This window comes from Rutidosis leptorrhynchoides, chromosome 2 (assembly GCF_046630445.1).
Source record: "Rutidosis leptorrhynchoides isolate AG116_Rl617_1_P2 chromosome 2, CSIRO_AGI_Rlap_v1, whole genome shotgun sequence".
In the NCBI taxonomy this organism is placed as follows: domain Eukaryota; kingdom Viridiplantae; phylum Streptophyta; class Magnoliopsida; order Asterales; family Asteraceae; genus Rutidosis; species Rutidosis leptorrhynchoides.
Genome location: NC_092334.1, coordinates 468,723,754 through 468,743,282, shown reverse-complemented (window position 1 = coordinate 468,743,282; position 19,529 = coordinate 468,723,754). Strand labels below are relative to the sequence as shown.

General features: G+C 35.4%; 1 protein-coding gene across 1 annotated transcript; it reads right to left on the bottom strand.

Annotated features, from left to right (window-relative positions):
- Positions 1-13,107: 13,107 nt before the first annotated feature.
- Positions 13,108-13,743, bottom strand: LOC139889366 (uncharacterized). The gene has a single exon (XM_071872325.1). The coding sequence runs from the start codon at positions 13,741-13,743 to the stop codon at positions 13,108-13,110; it is 636 nt and encodes a 211-aa protein (XP_071728426.1).
- Positions 13,744-19,529: the final 5,786 nt, after the last annotated feature.

Sequence of the window (19,529 nt, the reverse complement as noted above, 5' to 3'; positions counted from 1 at the left end):
TAAAATCAACTAAACACATGTTATATATCTATATGATATGCTAACTTAATGATTTAAAACCTGGAAACACGAAAAACACCGTAAAACCGGATTTACGCCGTCGTAGTAACACCGCGGGCTGTTTTGGGTTAGTTAATTAAAAACTATGATAAACTTTGATTTAAAAGTTGTTATTCTGAGAAAATTATTTTTATTATGAACATGAAACTATATCCAAAAATTATGGTTAAACTCAAAGTGGAAGTATATTTTCTAAAATGGTCATCTAGACGTCGTTCTTTCGACTGAAATGACTACCTTTACAAGAACGACTTGTAACTTATTTTTCCGAGTATAAACCTATACTTTTTCTGTTTAGATTCATAAAATAGAGTTCAATATGAAACCATAGCAATTTGATTCACTCAAAACGGATTTAAAATGAAGAAGTTATGGGTAAAACAAGATTGGATAATTTTTCTCATTTTAGCTACGTGAAAATTGGTAACAAATCTATTCCAACCATAACTTAATCAACTTGTATTGTATATTATGTAATCTTGAGATACCATAGACACGTATACAATGTTTCGACCTATCATGTCGACACATCTATATATATTTCGGAACAACCATAGACACTCTATATGTGAATGTTGGAGTTAGCTATACAGGGTTGAGGTTGATTCCAAAATATATTTAGTTTGAGTTGTGATCAATACTGAGATACGTATACACTGGGTCGTGGATTGATTCAAGATAATATTTATCGATTTATTTCTGTACATCTAACTGTGGACAACTAGTTGTAGGTTACTAACGAGGACAGCTGACTTAATAAACTTAAAACATCAAAATATATTAAAAGTGTTGTAAATATATTTTGAACATACTTTGATATATATATATATATATTGTTATAGGTTCGTGAATCAACCAGTGGCCAAGTCTTACTTCCCGACGAAGTAAAAATCTGTGAAAGTGAGTTATAGTCCCACTTTTAAAATCTAATATTTTTGGGATGAGAATACATGCAGGTTTTATAAATGTTTTACAAAATAGACACAAGTACGTGAAACTACATTCTATGGTTGAATTATCGAAATCGAATATGCCCCTTTTTATTAAGTCTGGTAATCTAAGAATTAGGGAACAGACACCCTAATTGACGCGAATCCTAAAGATAGATCTATTGGGCCTAACAAACCCCATCCAAAGTACCGGATGCTTTAGTACTTCGAAATTTATATCATATCCGAAGGGTGTCCCGGAATGATGGGGATATTCTTATATATGCATCTTGTTATTGTCGGTTACCAGGTGTTCACCATATGAATGATTTTTATCTCTATGTATGGGATGTGTATTGAAATATGAAATCTTGTGGTCTATTGTTACGATTTGATATATATAGGTTAAACCTATAACTCACCAACATTTTTGTTGACGTTTTAAGCATGTTTATTCTCAGGTGATTATTAAGAGTTTCCGCTGTCGCATACTTAAATAAGGACAAGATTTGGAGTCCATGCTTGTATGATATTGTGTAAAAACTGCATTCAAGAAACTTATTTTGTTGTAACATATTTGTATTGTAAACCATTATGTAATGGTCGTGTGTAAACAGGATATATTAGATTATCATTATTTGATAATCTACGTAAAGCTTTTTAAACCTTTATTGATGAAATAAAGGTTATGGTTTGTTTAAAAATGAATGCAGTCTTTGAAAAACGTCTCATATAGAGGTCAAAACCTCGCAACGAAATCAATTAATATGGAACGTTTTTAATCAATAAGAACGGGACATTTCAGTTGGTATCCGAGCGATGGTCTTAGAGAACCAGAATTTTGCATTAGTGTGTCTTATCTAGTTTGTTAGGATGCATTAGTGAGTCTGGACTTCGACCGTGTTTACTTGAAAAATGATTGCTTAACAAATTTTGTTGGAAACTATATATTTTTAACATGTGAATATTATGTGATATATTAATCTCTTAACGCGTTTGATATTATGTGATAGATGTCTACCTCTAGAACAAGTCCCATTGACTCACCTAATAATAATGAAGAGTCAAATGTAAATTGGAATCATTCGTGGACTGATTCACAAGTTCCCGAAGAGGAACCGGAAGAAGAGTCAGAACCGGAAGAAGAATCGGAACCGGAAGAAGAATCGGAACCGGATGAAGAAATAGAAACGGTGGGGGAAATAATAAAACGGTTAAGTAAAAGAAAATCCTCAACCAACCGACCAAAGTTAATTATGGTCAATGGTGTTTCCGCCAAGGAAGTAAAATATTGGGAGGATTACCAATTCTCCGATGAATCGGATTCCGACGAGAATTCCGATGATGTTATAGAAATTACCCCAACTGAATTTAAAAAGGCAAAAGAAAATAATAAGGGAAAGGGCATAAAAATAGAGAAATCTAATTCCAACCCCGATGAACTTTATATGTATCGTCAACCCCCGAAGTTCTTAAGTTGTAACAATGACCCGGGAACCTCTAAACCACCAGGTTTTTCTAAACCAATGTGGACAACGACGGCTCGTATTAGGGGAACATCATATATCCCTAGAAACTTGGCAAAACGAACCAAAACCGAAGAAGAAGAAACGAGCGAGTCGGAATAAGATAGTTGTATTCGTGTGGTGTAATATATGTAATATAGTGTTCTTATGCTTTATGATATATGTAAAAATTGCTTGTATTAATAAGTATTTTTTTATGAAACTAACTCTTGTCTATTTTACAGTTTAAAAACACAAAATGGATAGACAACCCAATATTTTAAGAGACCTACCCGGAGACATGATTGATGAAATCTTGTCTAGAGTCGGCCAGAATTCTTCGGCACAATTATTTAAGGCGAGATCAGTTTGTAAGACATTCGAAGAACGTTCCAAGAATGTCTTGGTTTATAAGAGACTTTCGTTTGAAAGATGGGGGATATCACATTGGGAAACCCATAAGTTACGATGTGTTTACTTTGACGCATATATTGCGGGGAACCCAAATGCTATTTTACGCAACGGGTTAAGAAATTATTTTGACTCAATATATCCGAATATTGGACTTCGTGATTTAGAAAAAGCGGCTAACATGCAACATAAAGAAGCATGTTATGCTTACGGATTAGTAATGTTCGCTTCTCACCAAAGTGAGAACAAGAACATCGGGCTACAACTATTAAACAAAACGTTTCCACAAGTGACGGAGTCGGTAATTGGGGTAAGAAATGAGGTTTTTAGATTATTACGGGACTGTTGGACATTACGTAACCCTCGTCCCTTTGATGACGTTACAACACGCTGTCTTATCAACGGCCATAACGGTTATGTTGCACAAGACCAAGGATGGGAAGTAGTCCTAGTAAAACCAGAATGCATGACTTGTTTCTGGACGTATGAATTACGTGTCTTTATTGCCTTTGCCGAACGACTTGTGTACTAGCTAGAATTGTCTTCACAACTATCTTGTATCAAAGTTATTGTGTGCTATATTTCATGCTTTATGTAAAATAAGCGGTATTGTAAGCTTGTAAAATATTGTATAAAAGTTTGAACGCGAAATATTATTACAATCAGTTTTTCATATAGAATTGTAGTAGTTGAAGTGTATATTAGCTACTAAGTATGAACTTAACGGGTAGGTACTACCCGAATTTAAACTTATAAAACGCTAATATGAAGAAAAAGCTTTTATAAATGAGTTCATATTATGCTACGAAATACTATTAACTACTCTTAATATTCTGTATGATTAACTTGTTCCATTTAACTCTTTTGAAGGAAATGGCACCGACTACTCGACACACCGTGAATATGAATGAAGAGGAATTCCGTACTTTTCTAGCTTCAAACATAGCCGCAGTACAGGCTGCGCTACATACCAACAATAACCTTGGATCTAGCAGTACAGGAAATCGTGTAGGATGCACCTACAAAGAATTCACTGCCTGCAAACCTTTGGAATTTGATGAAACCGAAGGACCGATCGGATTGAAACGGTGGACCGAGAAGGTTGAATCGGTGTTTGCCATAAGTAAGTGTACTGAAGAGGACAAAGTGAAGTACGCTACGCATACCTTCACAGGTTCTGCGTTAACATGGTGGAATACCTATCTAGAGCAAGTGGGACAAGATGATGCGTACGCACTACCGTGGTCAGCATTCAAGCACTTGATGAACGAGAAGTACCGTCCCAGAACCGAGGTCAATAAGCTCAAGACAGAACTTAGAGGGTTACGAACCCAAGGATTTGATATTACCACGTACGAAAGACGATTCACAGAATTGTGCCTATTGTGTCCGGGAGCATTCGAAGATGAGGAAGAGAAGATTGACGCGTTTGTGAAAGGATTACCGGAAAGAATCCAAGAAGATATAAGTTCACACGAGCCCGCCTCCATACAACAGGCATGTAGAATGGCTCACAAACTAGTGAACCAGATTGAAGAAAGAATTAAAGAACAGACTGCTGAAGAGGCCAATGTGAAGCAAGTCAAAAGAAAGTGGGAGGAAAACGGTGATAAGAATCACCAATACAACAACAACAGCAATTACAACAATAATCGCAACAATTATCCCAACAATCGCAACATCAATCGCAACTACAACAAACGGCCCAACAACAACAACAACAACAACAACAACAGCAACTACAACAATCATCCCAACAACAATAATAACCGCAACAACAACAACAATCAGAAGCAGCTATGCCAAAGGTGTGAAAAGAATCACTCGGGGTTCTGCACCAAATTTTGCAACAAGTGTAAAAGAAATGGTCATAGCGCGGCGAAGTGTGAGGTCTATGGACCAGGGGTTAATAGAACGAAAGGAACAAATGGTGTCGGAACGAGTAATGGTGGAGCAAGTAGTGTCGGAGCAAGTTATGCCAATGTAGTTTGTTATAAATGTGGAAAACCGGGCCACATTATTAGAAATTGCCCGAACCAGGAGAACACGAATGGACAAGGCCGTGGAAGAGTTTTCAATATTAATGCGGCAGAGGCACAGGAAGACCCGGAGCTTGTTACGGGTACGTTTCTTATTGACAATAAATCTGCTTACGTTTTATTTGATTCGGGTGCGGATAGAAGCTATATAAGTAGAGATTTTTGTGCTAAATTAAGTTGTCCATTGACGCCTTTGGATAGTAAATTTTTACTCGAATTAGCAAATGGTAAATTAATTTCAGCAGATAATATATGTCGGAATCGAGAAATTAAACTGGTTAGCGAAACATTTAAGATTGATTTGATACCAGTAGATTTAGGGAGTTTTGATGTGATAATCGGTATGGACTGGTTGAAAGAAGTGAAAGCGGAGATCGTTTGTTACAAAAATGCAATTCGCATTATACGAGAAAAAGGAAAACCCTTAATGGTGTACGGAGAAAAGGGCAACACGAAGCTACATCTTATTAGTAATTTGAAGGCACAAAAACTAATAAGAAAAGGTTGCTATGCTGTTCTAGCACACGTCGAGAAAGTACAAACTGAAGAAAAGAGCATCAATGATGTTCCCATTGCAAAAGAATTTCCCGATGTATTTCCGAAAGAATTACCGGGATTACCCCCACATCGATCCGTTGAATTTCAAATAGATCTTGTACCAGGAGCTGCACCAATAGCTCGTGCTCCTTACAGACTCGCACCCAGCGAGATGAAAGAACTGCAAAGCCAATTACAAGAACTTTTAGAGCGTGGTTTCATTCGACCAAGCACATCACCGTGGGGAGCTCCTGTTTTGTTTGTCAAGAAGAAAGATGGTACATTCAGGTTGTGTATCGACTACCGAGAGTTGAACAAACTTACCATCAAGAACCGCTACCCACTACCGAGAATCGACGACTTATTTGATCAACTACAAGGCTCGTCTGTTTATTCAAAGATTGACTTACGTTCCGGGTATCATCAAATGCGGGTGAAAGAAGATGATATTCCAAAGACTGCTTTCAGAACACGTTACGGTCATTACGAGTTTATGGTCATGCCGTTTGGTTTAACTAATGCACCGGCTGTGTTCATGGACCTTATGAACCGAGTGTGTGGACCATACCTTGACAAGTTTGTCATTGTTTTCATTGATGACATACTTATTTACTCAAAGAATGACCAAGAACACGGTGAACATTTGAGAAAAGTGTTAGAAGTATTGAGGAAGGAAGAATTGTACGCTAAGTTTTCAAAGTGTGCATTTTGGTTGGAAGAAGTTCAATTCCTCGGTCACATAGTGAACAAAGAAGGTATTAAGGTGGATCCGGCAAAGATAGAAACTGTTGAAAAGTGGGAAACCCCGAAAACTCCGAAACACATACGCCAGTTTTTAGGACTAGCTGGTTACTACAGAAGGTTCATCCAAGACTTTTCCAGAATAGCAAAACCCTTGACTGCATTAACGCATAAAGGGAAGAAATTTGAATGGAATGATGAACAAGAGAAAGCGTTTCAGTTATTGAAGAAAAAGCTAACTACGGCACCTATATTGTCATTGCCTGAAGGGAATGATGATTTTGTGATTTATTGTGACGCATCAAAGCAAGGTCTCGGTTGTGTATTAATGCAACGAACGAAGGTGATTGCTTATGCGTCTAGACAATTGAAGATTCACGAACAAAATTATACGACGCATGATTTGGAATTAGGCGCGGTTGTTTTTGCATTAAAGACTTGGAGGCACTACTTATATGGGGTCAAAAGTATTATATATACCGACCACAAAAGTCTTCAACACATATTTAATCAGAAACAACTGAATATGAGGCAGCGTAGGTGGATTGAATTATTGAATGATTACGATTTTGAGATTCGTTACCACCCGGGGAAGGCAAATGTGGTAGCCGATGCCTTGAGCAGGAAGGATAGAGAACCCATTCGAGTAAAATCTATGAATATAATGATTCATAATAACATTACTACTCAAATAAAGGAGGCGCAACAAGGAGTTTTAAAAGAGGGAAATTTAAAGGATGAAATACCCAAAGGATCGGAGAAACATCTTAATATTCGGGAAGACGGAACCCGGTATAGGGCTGAAAGGATTTGGGTACCAAAATTTGGAGATATGAGAGAAATGGTACTTAGAGAAGCTCATAAAACCAGATACTCAATACATCCTGGAACGGGGAAGATGTACAAGGATCTCAAGAAACATTTTTGGTGGCCGGGTATGAAAGCCGATGTTGCTAAATACGTAGGAGAATGTTTGACGTGTTCTAAGGTCAAAGCTGAGCATCAGAAACCATCAGGTCTACTTCAACAACCCGAAATTCCGGAATGGAAATGGGAAAACATTACCATGGATTTCATCACTAAATTGCCAAGGACTGCAAGTGGTTTTGATACTATTTGGGTAATAGTTGATCGTCTCACCAAATCAGCACACTTTCTACCAATAAGAGAAGATGACAAGATGGAGAAGTTAGCACGACTGTATTTGAAGGAAGTCGTCTCCAGACATGGAATACCAATCTCTATTATCTCTGATAGGGATGGCAGATTTATTTCAAGATTCTGGCAGACATTACAGCAAGCATTAGGAACTCGTCTAGACATGAGTACTGCCTATCATCCACAAACTGATGGGCAGAGCGAAAGGACGATACAAACGCTTGAAGACATGCTACGAGCATGTGTTATTGATTTCGGAAACAGTTGGGATCGACATCTACCGTTAGCAGAATTTTCCTACAACAACAGCTACCATTCAAGCATTGAGATGGCGCCGTTTGAAGCACTTTATGGTAGAAAGTGCAGGTCTCCGATTTGTTGGAGTGAGGTGGGGGATAGACAGATTACGGGTCCGGAGATTATACAAGAAACTACCGAGAAGATCATCCAAATTCAACAACGGTTGAAAACTGCCCAAAGTCGACAAAAGAGCTACGCTGACATTAAAAGAAAAGATATAGAATTTGAAATTGGAGAGATGGTCATGCTTAAAGTTGCACCTTGGAAAGGCGTTGTTCGATTTGGTAAACGAGGGAAATTAAATCCAAGGTATATTGGACCATTCAAGATTATTGATCGTGTCGGACCAGTAGCTTACCGACTTGAGTTACCTCAACAACTCGCGGCTGTACATAACACTTTCCACGTCTCGAATTTGAAGAAATGTTTTGCTAAAGAAGATCTCACTATTCCGTTAGATGAAATCCAAATCAACGAAAAACTCCAATTCATCGAAGAACCCGTCGAAATAATGGATCGTGAGGTTAAAAGACTTAAGCAAAACAAGATACCAATTGTTAAGGTTCGATGGAATGCTCGTAGAGGACCCGAGTTCACCTGGGAGCGTGAAGATCAGATGAAGAAGAAATACCCGCATCTATTTCCAGAAGATTCGTCAACACCTTCAACAGCTTAAAATTTCGGGACGAAATTTATTTAACGGGTAGGTACTGTAGTGACCCGAACTTTTCCATGTTTATATATATTAATTGAGATTGATATTTACATGATTAAATGTTTCCAACATGTTAAGCAATCAAACTTGTTAAGACTTGATTAATTGAAATAGGTTTCATATAGACAATTGACCACCCAAGTTGACCGGTGATTCACGAACGTTAAAACTTGTAAAAAAACTATATGATGACATATATATGGTTATATATATAGTTAACATGATATTATGATAAGTAAACATATCATTAATTATATTAACAATGAACTACATATGTAAAAACAAGACTACTAACTTAATGATTTTGAAACGAGACATATATGTAACGTTTATCGTTGTAACGACATTTAATGTATATATATCATATTAAGAGATATTCGTACATCATAATATCATGATAATATAATAATTTAAAATCTCTTTTGTTATTATAAACATTGGGTTAACAACATTTAACAAGATCGTTAACCTAAAGGTTTCAAAACAACACTTACATGTAACGACTAACGATGACTTAACGACTCAGTTAAAATGTATATACATGTAGTGTTTTAATATGTATTTATACACTTTTGAAAGACTTCAATACACTTATCAAAATACTTCTACTTAACAAAAATGCTTACAATTACATTCTCGTTCAGTTTCATCAACAATTCTACTCGTATGCACCCGTATTCGTACTCGTACAATACACAGCTTTTAGATGTATGTACTATTGGTATATACACTCCAATGATCAGCTCTAAGCAGCCCATGTGAGTCACCTAACACATGTGGGAACCATCATTTGGCAACTAGCATGAAATATCTCATAAAATTACAAAAATATGAGTAATCATTCATGACTTATTTACATGAAAACAAAATTACATATCCTTTATATCTAATCCATACACCAACGACCAAAAACACCTACAAACACTTTCATTCTTCAATTTTCTTCATCTAATTGATCTCTCTCAAGTTCTATCTTCAAGTTCTAAGTGTTCTTCATAAATTCCAAAAGTTCTAGTTTCATAAAATCAAGAATACTTTCAAGTTTGCTAGCTCACTTCCAATCTTGTAAGGTGATCATCCAACCTCAAGAAATCTTTGTTTCCTACAGTAGGTTATCATTCTAATACAAGGTAATAATCATATTCAAAGTTTGGTTCAATTTCTATAACTATAACAATCTTATTTCAAGTGATGATCTTACTTGAACTTGTTTTCGTGTCATGATTCTGCTTCAAGAACTTCGAGCCATCCAAGGATCCATTGAAGCTAGATCCATTTTTCACTTTTCCAGTAGGTTTATCCAAGGAACTTAAGGTAGTAATGATGTTCATAACATCATTCGATTCATACATATAAAGCTATCTTATTCGAAGGTTTAAACTTGTAATCACTAGAACATAGTTTAGTTAATTCTAAACTTGTTCGCAAACAAAAGTTAATCCTTCTAACTTGACTTTTAAAATCAACTAAACACATGTTATATATCTATATGATATGCTAACTTAATGATTTAAAACCTGGAAACACGAAAAACACCGTAAAACCGGATTTACGCCGTCGTAGTAACACCGCGGGCTGTTTTGGGTTAGTTAATTAAAAACTATGATAAACTTTGATTTAAAAGTTGTTATTCTGAGAAAATTATTTTTATTATGAACATGAAACTATATCCAAAAATTATGGTTAAACTCAAAGTGGAAGTATATTTTCTAAAATGGTCATCTAGACGTCGTTCTTTCGACTGAAATGACTACCTTTACAAGAACGACTTGTAACTTATTTTTCCGACTATAAACCTATACTTTTTCTGTTTAGATTCATAAAATAGAGTTCAATATGAAACCATAGCAATTTGATTCACTCAAAACGGATTTAAAATGAAGAAGTTATGGGTAAAACAAGATTGGATAATTTTTCTCATTTTAGCTACGTGAAAATTGGTAACAAATCTATTCCAACCATAACTTAATCAACTTGTATTGTATATTATGTAATCTTGAGATACCATAGACACGTATACAATGTTTCGACCTATCATGTCGACACATCTATATATATTTCGGAACAACCATAGACACTCTATATGTGAATGTTGGAGTTAGCTATACAGGGTTGAGGTTGATTCCAAAATATATTTAGTTTGAGTTGTGATCAATACTGAGATACGTATACACTGGGTCGTGGATTGATTCAAGATAATATTTATCGATTTATTTCTGTACATCTAACTGTGGACAACTAGTTGTAGGTTACTAACGAGGACAGCTGACTTAATAAACTTAAAACATCAAAATATATTAAAAGTGTTGTAAATATATTTTGAACATACTTTGATATATATGTATATATTGTTATAGGTTCGTGAATCAACCAGTGGCCAAGTCTTACTTCCCGACGAAGTAAAAATCTGTGAAAGTGAGTTATAGTCCCACTTTTAAAATCTAATATTTTTGGGATGAGAATACATGCAGGTTTTATAAATGTTTTACAAAATAGACACAAGTACGTGAAACTACATTCTATGGTTGAATTATCGAAATCGAATATGCCCCTTTTTATTAAGTCTGGTAATCTAAGAATTAGGGAACAGACACCCTAATTGACGCGAATCCTAAAGATAGATCTATTGGGCCTAACAAACCCCATCCAAAGTACCGGATGCTTTAGTACTTCGAAATTTATATCATATCCGAAGGGTGTCCCGGAATGATGGGGATATTCTTATATATGCATCTTGTTATTGTCGGTTACCAGGTGTTCACCATATGAATGATTTTTATCTCTATGTATGGGATGTGTATTGAAATATGAAATCTTGTGGTCTATTGTTACGATTTGATATATATAGGTTAAACCTATAACTCACCAACATTTTTGTTGACGTTTTAAGCATGTTTATTCTCAGGTGATTATTAAGAGTTTCCGCTGTCGCATACTTAAATAAGGACAAGATTTGGAGTCCATGCTTGTATGATATTGTGTAAAAACTGCATTCAAGAAACTTATTTTGTTGTAACATATTTGTATTGTAAACCATTATGTAATGGTCGTGTGTAAACAGGATATATTAGATTATCATTATTTGATAATCTACGTAAAGCTTTTTAAACCTTTATTGATGAAATAAAGGTTATGGTTTGTTTAAAAATGAATGCAGTCTTTGAAAAACGTCTCATATAGAGGTCAAAACCTCGCAACGAAATCAATTAATATGGAACGTTTTTAATCAATAAGAACGGGACATTTCAGGCAACAACCAATGTTTTCGGCCAACTGATTCACCTCAACTTGACTAACTCCCACACCATAAAGGGAAGATTTAAGGAGATTAATTTTCAACCCCAAAACGCGAAAGAAACAATCAAGAATCAGCTTAAGGTTTGAAGCATTCGATTGAGACCATTCTCCCATGAATAAAACATCATCTACCTACATACATAAAGCAATGCCGCGGTGATTATCCCTTGGCCCCACTCGAATAGGATTATATAAAGTGAAATCCATGGCGTCATTAATAGCTGCTTTTAAGCCTTCCATCCCGATAATGAAAAAGGAAAGGAGACAAGGGATCACCTTGTCTAAGACCCCGACCTATAGGAAACTCTGAAGATGGACTTCCATTCAGTAAAAGAGAAGCCATAGAAGAAAAAAGACAGCTCTTGATCCAACCGATCCATCTCAAAGGAAAACCCATGTAGTATAACATCGATAGCACAAAATCCCAGTGAATAGAATCAAATGCCTTGTCGAAATCGACCTTAAAAAGCATGGCTTTCTTTTTCTTTCTCTTGCACTAATCTACTACTTCGTTTACAATAAGAGGACCGTCTAGAATCTGTCTTCCTTTAGTGAAAGTCGTTTGCTCCGACCCAATAACATCATCGATCACCAAAGATAATCTGTTTGCTAGCAGCTTTGCAATAATTTTATATTGAACTCCGATAAGGCTGATAGGCCGGTAATCTTGAACATGTGAAGATTTGTCTTTCTTCGGAATAAGAGAAAAAAATGAATTGTTACATCCTTTGCGAATAATGCTAGTATTCTGGAAGTCATAAACCGCATCACACACATCCATTTTAATAAGCTCCCAAAATTTCTTAACTAATTTAAACGTAAATCCATCCGGGCTTGGAGGTTTATCGCTCTCGCAAGACCACACCGCCTCTTTAATTTCCATATCCGAGAAATTAGAAGCAATAAAACCCGCCATAACCTCACTGAGATGAGCAATATGGCTGCTAGGCGCAACAATCCAACCATGGTCTACTGCTTTGAATTTATTTGAGAAGAACTCCAAGAACACATTTTTAACCAAGGCCAAATTCGTAACCCAATATCCATTTGACATAACCCCAGCTACTTGTAATTTCTTCCGTTTCCTATTAATAGAAGCATGAAAAAAACTAGAATTTTCATCCCCAAGCGAATGAATCATTTTCTGTTTTTTTCGCCAAGTTAGCTGCTTCTAAAGCTTCAATAGCCTCAATCTCTTTTATAACTTTTATTCTACAGTTTTCTACATCATTCACAAACACCCCACAATCAATTTGGCTATCAATGACATCAAGTTTGGTGAGTAATTCATTTTTTTGACTTCCCACTTTAGTCTTGTGATCTTTATACCAGACCTTCAATGCCTCCTTAGTATGCTTTAGTTCATATTTTAACTTGATTTGAGGATTTGTGCTCCAGGTGCTGTTAGTGTCATTTCAAGCATTAACAACTACCTCATCAAAACCATCCACATTGAACCAAGAGTGAAAAAGTTTGAAAGGAATAGGACCATAATCGACCACATCATTCTTTAGGATAATTGGACAATGATCTGACCAAATATCCGAAAGAATAGATCCCATTATCGATGGGAACAAACTCATAATTCCGTTGGTGACTAGAAAGCGATCAAGTAAAGACCTATTAGTGAAAGCTTTATTCGCCCTAGTGAATGATCTACCACCTAACAGAACGTCCACCAAATTTCCATTGGTAATGAAACTGTTGAATTCATTTGCTTCCAAAGGGCAAAACCGAACACGAACTACTTCGTGTGGAAAACGAACCGCATTAAAGTTGCCAAAAATAATATATTCACCCCTATTATTATTCATAAATGATAAGATGTACGCCCAAAGATGACGTTTAAGCACCCTAGATTGAGGAGCATAAATGTTCATCAAATAGCACGTAATGGAGCTCCCTGAGAAGCAGCCCCCGACAATAAGAATATTAGGAAGCGAAATTACCCTGGAGCAGATGAAAACGCTTAGGTCCCACACCATTAGAATCCCACCGGAATGACCACGAGCACTAGACGCTGCTACTTTGAATTGGTAGTTCCCCCACATAGCTTTAATGTCAAAATGATTTAAATTATGCAACTTTGATTCTTGAATACCAAAGATAGAAATAGAATGCTCTGTACAAATTTTGCTTACCCATTTTTGCTTATCCTTAGAAGACACCCCGCCTCCAATGTTTAATGATAAAAGATTCATTAAACTGTGTTAAATCCACGCATACTCAAAACAACATTTTGACGATCCTTAATACAATCCTTTATATTATAAACGAGAATGTTTCCCATATGCCTCAACTTCTCACAAAAGTCCAATGATTTTTGTTCACTTCCGTTGTTGGAACTCAGAATGGGTGAATGAAAGCGAACTCCATTAAAGACCAGTGGTTTCGAATGTGAAGAGGAAACAGTCCTTTCTCCAGTATTTACCATCAATTCATCAATAACATCCATATGTCCCGTGAAAGAATCAGAAACATGTGTTTCTAATTCGCTGCTTATTCTTACGCTTCCGTCCACATTTTGATTTACATTATTTCCATTCAAAACATTGTCATCCTGATTAAACTGATCATTTGCATAATCCAGAATAATCGGATCATTAATTTCTTGATCACCGATTTCAACTTCATGATCAAAATTGCTCTGAGACTCTTCAGAAGACGAGTCTTCTTCCAAATCCAGAACCGACGTATTCCAAGTAGATGATTCACGAACCAGCACCTTGTACAACTTATTCTTAGCTTTCACCGTAATCATGTCATGGATATAATCCATTCTCTTAGTAACCACACAGATTTTACCGCATCCATGCTGTTCGTGAGAATTCAGAGTGAAAGATTTATGGCAAAAAATAAGTGCCACTTTCTTATAATTGGCTTCGGTCCAAGCACAAGCCGGAAGTCCATTAATGTCTAACCAAACCGCACGCTCTTTGACCACAAATGCTTCATCGAATCCTTTACACTTTTCAATATAAGATTTGATCTTGTCGTGCACTTTAAAACTTTCCAAAGAAGCAACATTTGGGAAAACTACATCAATCCAGGAACCCCCCAAATGGTGAATGTCTAAATCTGCAAAACCTTCCACGTACCAAATCCTTCTCATATGAGGGATGAGTTCAGGGCAATTCAGTTTTATAAACAACAGATTTGGAGCATCCTTACACAGAACCAGATCATCATCTGGAATAACAAGTGTCTCCACAACCTTTTTTTCCGGAGCAAATTTCACATTGCAGTGCAAAGCATTAGCAGAAGACTTACCTTGTAGGGGAGGGAAATCCTGGAAGTTATGCATCCTGGAGGGGTGAATAGTGGGATTACCATAATTAACGTTGGGATTCATAGGTCGTTTCAAAATATCTTCACGTCTATGTCTCGCTTGTGTAGCGTAAACATGGAAATTTCCAACCCAAATGGCCGAAAGTTTGGATGCAAGAGATCTGGGTGAATCCACATGTAGGAATCGAACAAAGGCAAATGAACATCCTTGTTTGGAGAGTTTGCGAGCGATATAAACATCCAGAATTGTGCCATGTTCCTTACACATGTTCCTTAGATCATTAATACCAAAAGAATGGGGAAAATTGGTTACATACATTGTTGTAGAGATCTTCCCAGTGTTGATGTAGTCTTTGCAAGTCGGCATGATGAGCAGTGAAGGCGTTTGATCCCGCCGGAGATAATTGAAGAGGAGTGAAAAAATTGCCTACGGCACTCCAGGGTTTTTACTTAAATATTGTCAAGAGTATTTTATATGCTATACGCCACTAAAATAATTATCTAGACATTTTTACCATTCCTTTTATTAACCATATCACACCACCTCTTTCAACCTAAATCAAAATACGTAGTAGTAAAATCCGAAGGCAAGTGTAGTTAATGAGCCAGTGGGGTCTCATGGTCTCATTAGTTTAGAAATTTGTTTTATAAAGTATTATCCAAATTGTACATAACACTTTTAAATTTTACTACAAAATCCTGTATATTATTAAAATGTATATTTTTGAAGCTAAACAATCACTTGGAGTATCCGTCAAATATAAATAGTTGTGAAAAATAATTTGAGACCCTATTGACTTTTGTTCTGAATTCGCAATGAAAATCCCCTAAACCTACTTTAGTTCTTCTCATATTTTTAATTCTTTAATTATTATTTATTTAACTATAAATCAAACACCTATATATTATTTTGGTTTCATAAATAAATTACAAGCCCTACAAATTTGATTATACCTTATATTCTATGGGGTCCTGTGATATCACTAGTTGAAGAAATTTTCATACAAATGACTATTTAAAATTTTACAAGACGACACTAAATATAATTGCAGGACCTCATATGTTTTTTAAGTTTATAATTTGATTGTACGGGACACTAAAAAATATATATAATTAACTCACATATGATTTTATGGTATGGGCCACCAAAAATTATTAATAATATATATATATATATATATATATATATATATATATATATATATATATATATATATATATATATATGGGCACGATCCATGGATAAGCTTAAAAGGAGTACAAACCGGATAAGCAAAATAAAATTTTTTTTTTTTTTATTTTTTTTTTACATTCATAAATCTGCATTAAAATGCAACTCTAATCAATTTTTTTCATAAAAAAAAAAGTTAAAAATCTTTCAAAAATCAATGATGAATGGTAAAATTAACCATTCATCGGGTTAATTTATCATTCATCGGGTTTACGATTAATGATAAAATTAATCAATGCTAAAAAAAACCAGATGAATTGTTAAATTAACCATTCATCTGTTTTTTTATCATTCATCATAAACAGATGAATGGTTAAATTAACCATTCATCTACTTTTTTTTAGCATTGATTAATTTTATCATTAATCGCGAACAAAAATGAATGATAAATTAACCAGATGAATGGTTAATTTTACCATTCATCATCAATTTTTACCATTTATCATCGATGTTTACCATTCATCATCGATTTTCGAATGATTTTGTTCAAAAAATTTTTAAAATTTTTTCATTTTCTTCTATTTGCATATTAAAGGATCGTTTTTTTTTAAAAAAATTTGAAATTTTACTTATCCAGTTTGTGCCCCATTTAGTGCTTATCCATGGATTGGTCCAATATATATATATATATATATATATATATATATATATATATATATATATATATATATATATATATATATATATATATATATATATATATTATTAATAATTTTAATCTTTTATGAAGTATTTGTTTTTCATTAAAAGTAACTAGTAAAGTAATACAAATACATTACAAACCCTTTACACAATTAAGCTTTTGTTTAACACCAAGGGTCCACAACTTACGCTTCTATTCTTTGATCGGTTTTTAGCAAAATTACAGGTACTATTATAATCACTCATTCAATTATATTTTTGAAACCTTGCAAAGATGATGGTTGAAATAAACAAAAGTATAATACTAGGTATTACTGAAGGTATATCTTCTTTTGAAACTTAGTATTAATTTGACCGTTGCAACATCAATGGTAGAATGTGCTTTTTCCGCAAATAATGTTAATGAAGAATGATTTGTGAAATAACATGGGAGAATTTATGAATGATTGTCTAATTTTATATATTGAAAAAACATGTGTTAGATGGTATTTGTAATATTGCAATAGTGGATAAATTTTAACGTATGAAATCGCATAGAAACAAAAGTAAAAATTGCATTTAATTTGGAGACCTACTGTCAGGTTCGTGGTTCCAAAATTTTTTCTATTGTAACTTTTGTAAGACTCCTAGTAACGCAGCGCGATGACCTCAAAACAACCACCATCACGCCATGGTGGCGCCGTAACTGTTGGTGCTAATTGGTTATAATATAGTTAGTGCATGGTTATAGTAGTGTCTAGCTTTAATAATTTGGTAGTAAGTTAAGTTAGTATTTAATTAATAGGTTTGTTTAATTAAATGTCAGTTGATTTTTGTCATTTGGAATTGGTATTTGATGGACCGATTCTCAAGCACTAAAAGATGGCAAAATTGAGACGTTGGTGAGTGGGTGAGTGGTACACCTTTTCTTTAGGCAGTAGAGGTGGGCATGCTTAGTTGCCAATATTTTCATTATTTTGTTTAGGCTATATATAGCTGGTATCCGTTGCTAATAAAAGTGTAGTTTTCATTTGCTTATTTATTATTCATCTACTGTTACATATTACAACTAGCACAAACACAAACACATAATCTTTCTGTACATAGCTGTATCTTTATTTGTTAGGGACTTGTGATCCTACATTTGGTATCAAGAGCTTGGTAGCAGCTTCAACTTAGATCATGTTGTTGCTCGTGATAAGAAACTAAACCGGGGACGAGAAAGCTGTAGAACCCGTGGCCAGGGTTGTTTTCTTGGGTGGTAGAAGAGTTTTTTCGAGCAATTTGATCACAAAGTTGAAGCTGTGAAAGGTGTTCCTAGGTTCCATTGAAAGTATCAAAGATTGTACTTTTGTAGCTGTCAAGGGTGTTGTTGGGAGTTGTTAAGAAGGGGTTGATTGAGGTGTTAAGTTGCTGTCTTTTAAGCTCTCAAAAGGCTGAAAAATATGCCGTTAGTTCCGGCCAGAGATGGAAGTTCTTTGACATATCAGGTACCAATTTTAACAGCTACAAACTACCCTGTGTGGGCTGTCAAGGTGAAGGCAATCATGGATGCTTATGGAATATTGGAAACGGTGGAACCAAGGATGTTAGGTGCGGAAATTGATCCGGAAAAATCAAAGCGAGCACTTGCCTTCTTATTTCAAGCGATTCCTGAGGATATGGTGTTGCAAATGGCGAGTTATACCGATCCAAAACAAGTATGGGACGGTTTGAAAACGCGTTACTTGGAGGTGGATCGAGTGAGATCGGCTCGACTTGCAACTTTGAAAAGGGAGCTTGAAGGTTTGAAGATGAAAGAGGGAGAATCGGTTGATGAGTTTGCTACAAAATTAACCGGTTTGGCTTCAAAAGCAAGGAGTCTAGGTTATGAGCTTGAAGAGGTAGACTTGGTGAAAAGGTTACTTGATTCTATGCCTATGTCATTTCTTCAAATTGTGGCTTCAATTGAGCAATGTTTCGTGTTGGATGAGATGTTATTTGATGAAGCGGTTGGAAGGTTGAAGGCGTATGAAGAACGAATCAAAGGAACCGATAGAATGGAGGGCATTCAAGGTGGTTTGTTGTTGGCTAGTCATGAGAAGACACACGGGTGTAATCAATGTAGCGGCGGGAGTTCTAACCGAGATGACTATGGACGTGACCGGGGAAAAGGTCGGGGGTCCGGGAAGAGTCGAGAAGGTGGTGAACGGATCCGGGATAAAAGCCGCGTGAAATGTTACGGGTGTGGAGAACTTGGCCACTATCGTCACGAATGTCCTACACGTAAGAAGAATGCTAATTTGAATGAGGAAGAACATGCATTACTATGATTAACCAATTAGGGTGGTGATTGTTGGTGCTAATTGGTTATAATATAGTTAGTGCATGGTTATAGTAGTGTCTAGCTTTAATAATTTGGTAGTAAGTTAAGTTAGTATTTAATTAATAGGTTTGTTTAATTAAATGTCAGTTAATTTTTGTCATTTGGAATTGGTATTTGATGGACCGATTCTCAAGCACTAAAAGATGGCAAAATTGAGACGTTGGTGAGTGGGTGAGTGGTACACCTTTTCTTTAGGCAGTAGAGGTGGGCATGCTTAGTTGCCAATATTTTCATTATTTTGTTTAGGCTATATATAGCTGGTATCCGTTGCTAATAAAAGTGTAGTTTTCATTTGCTTATTTATTATTCATCTACTGTTACATATTACAACT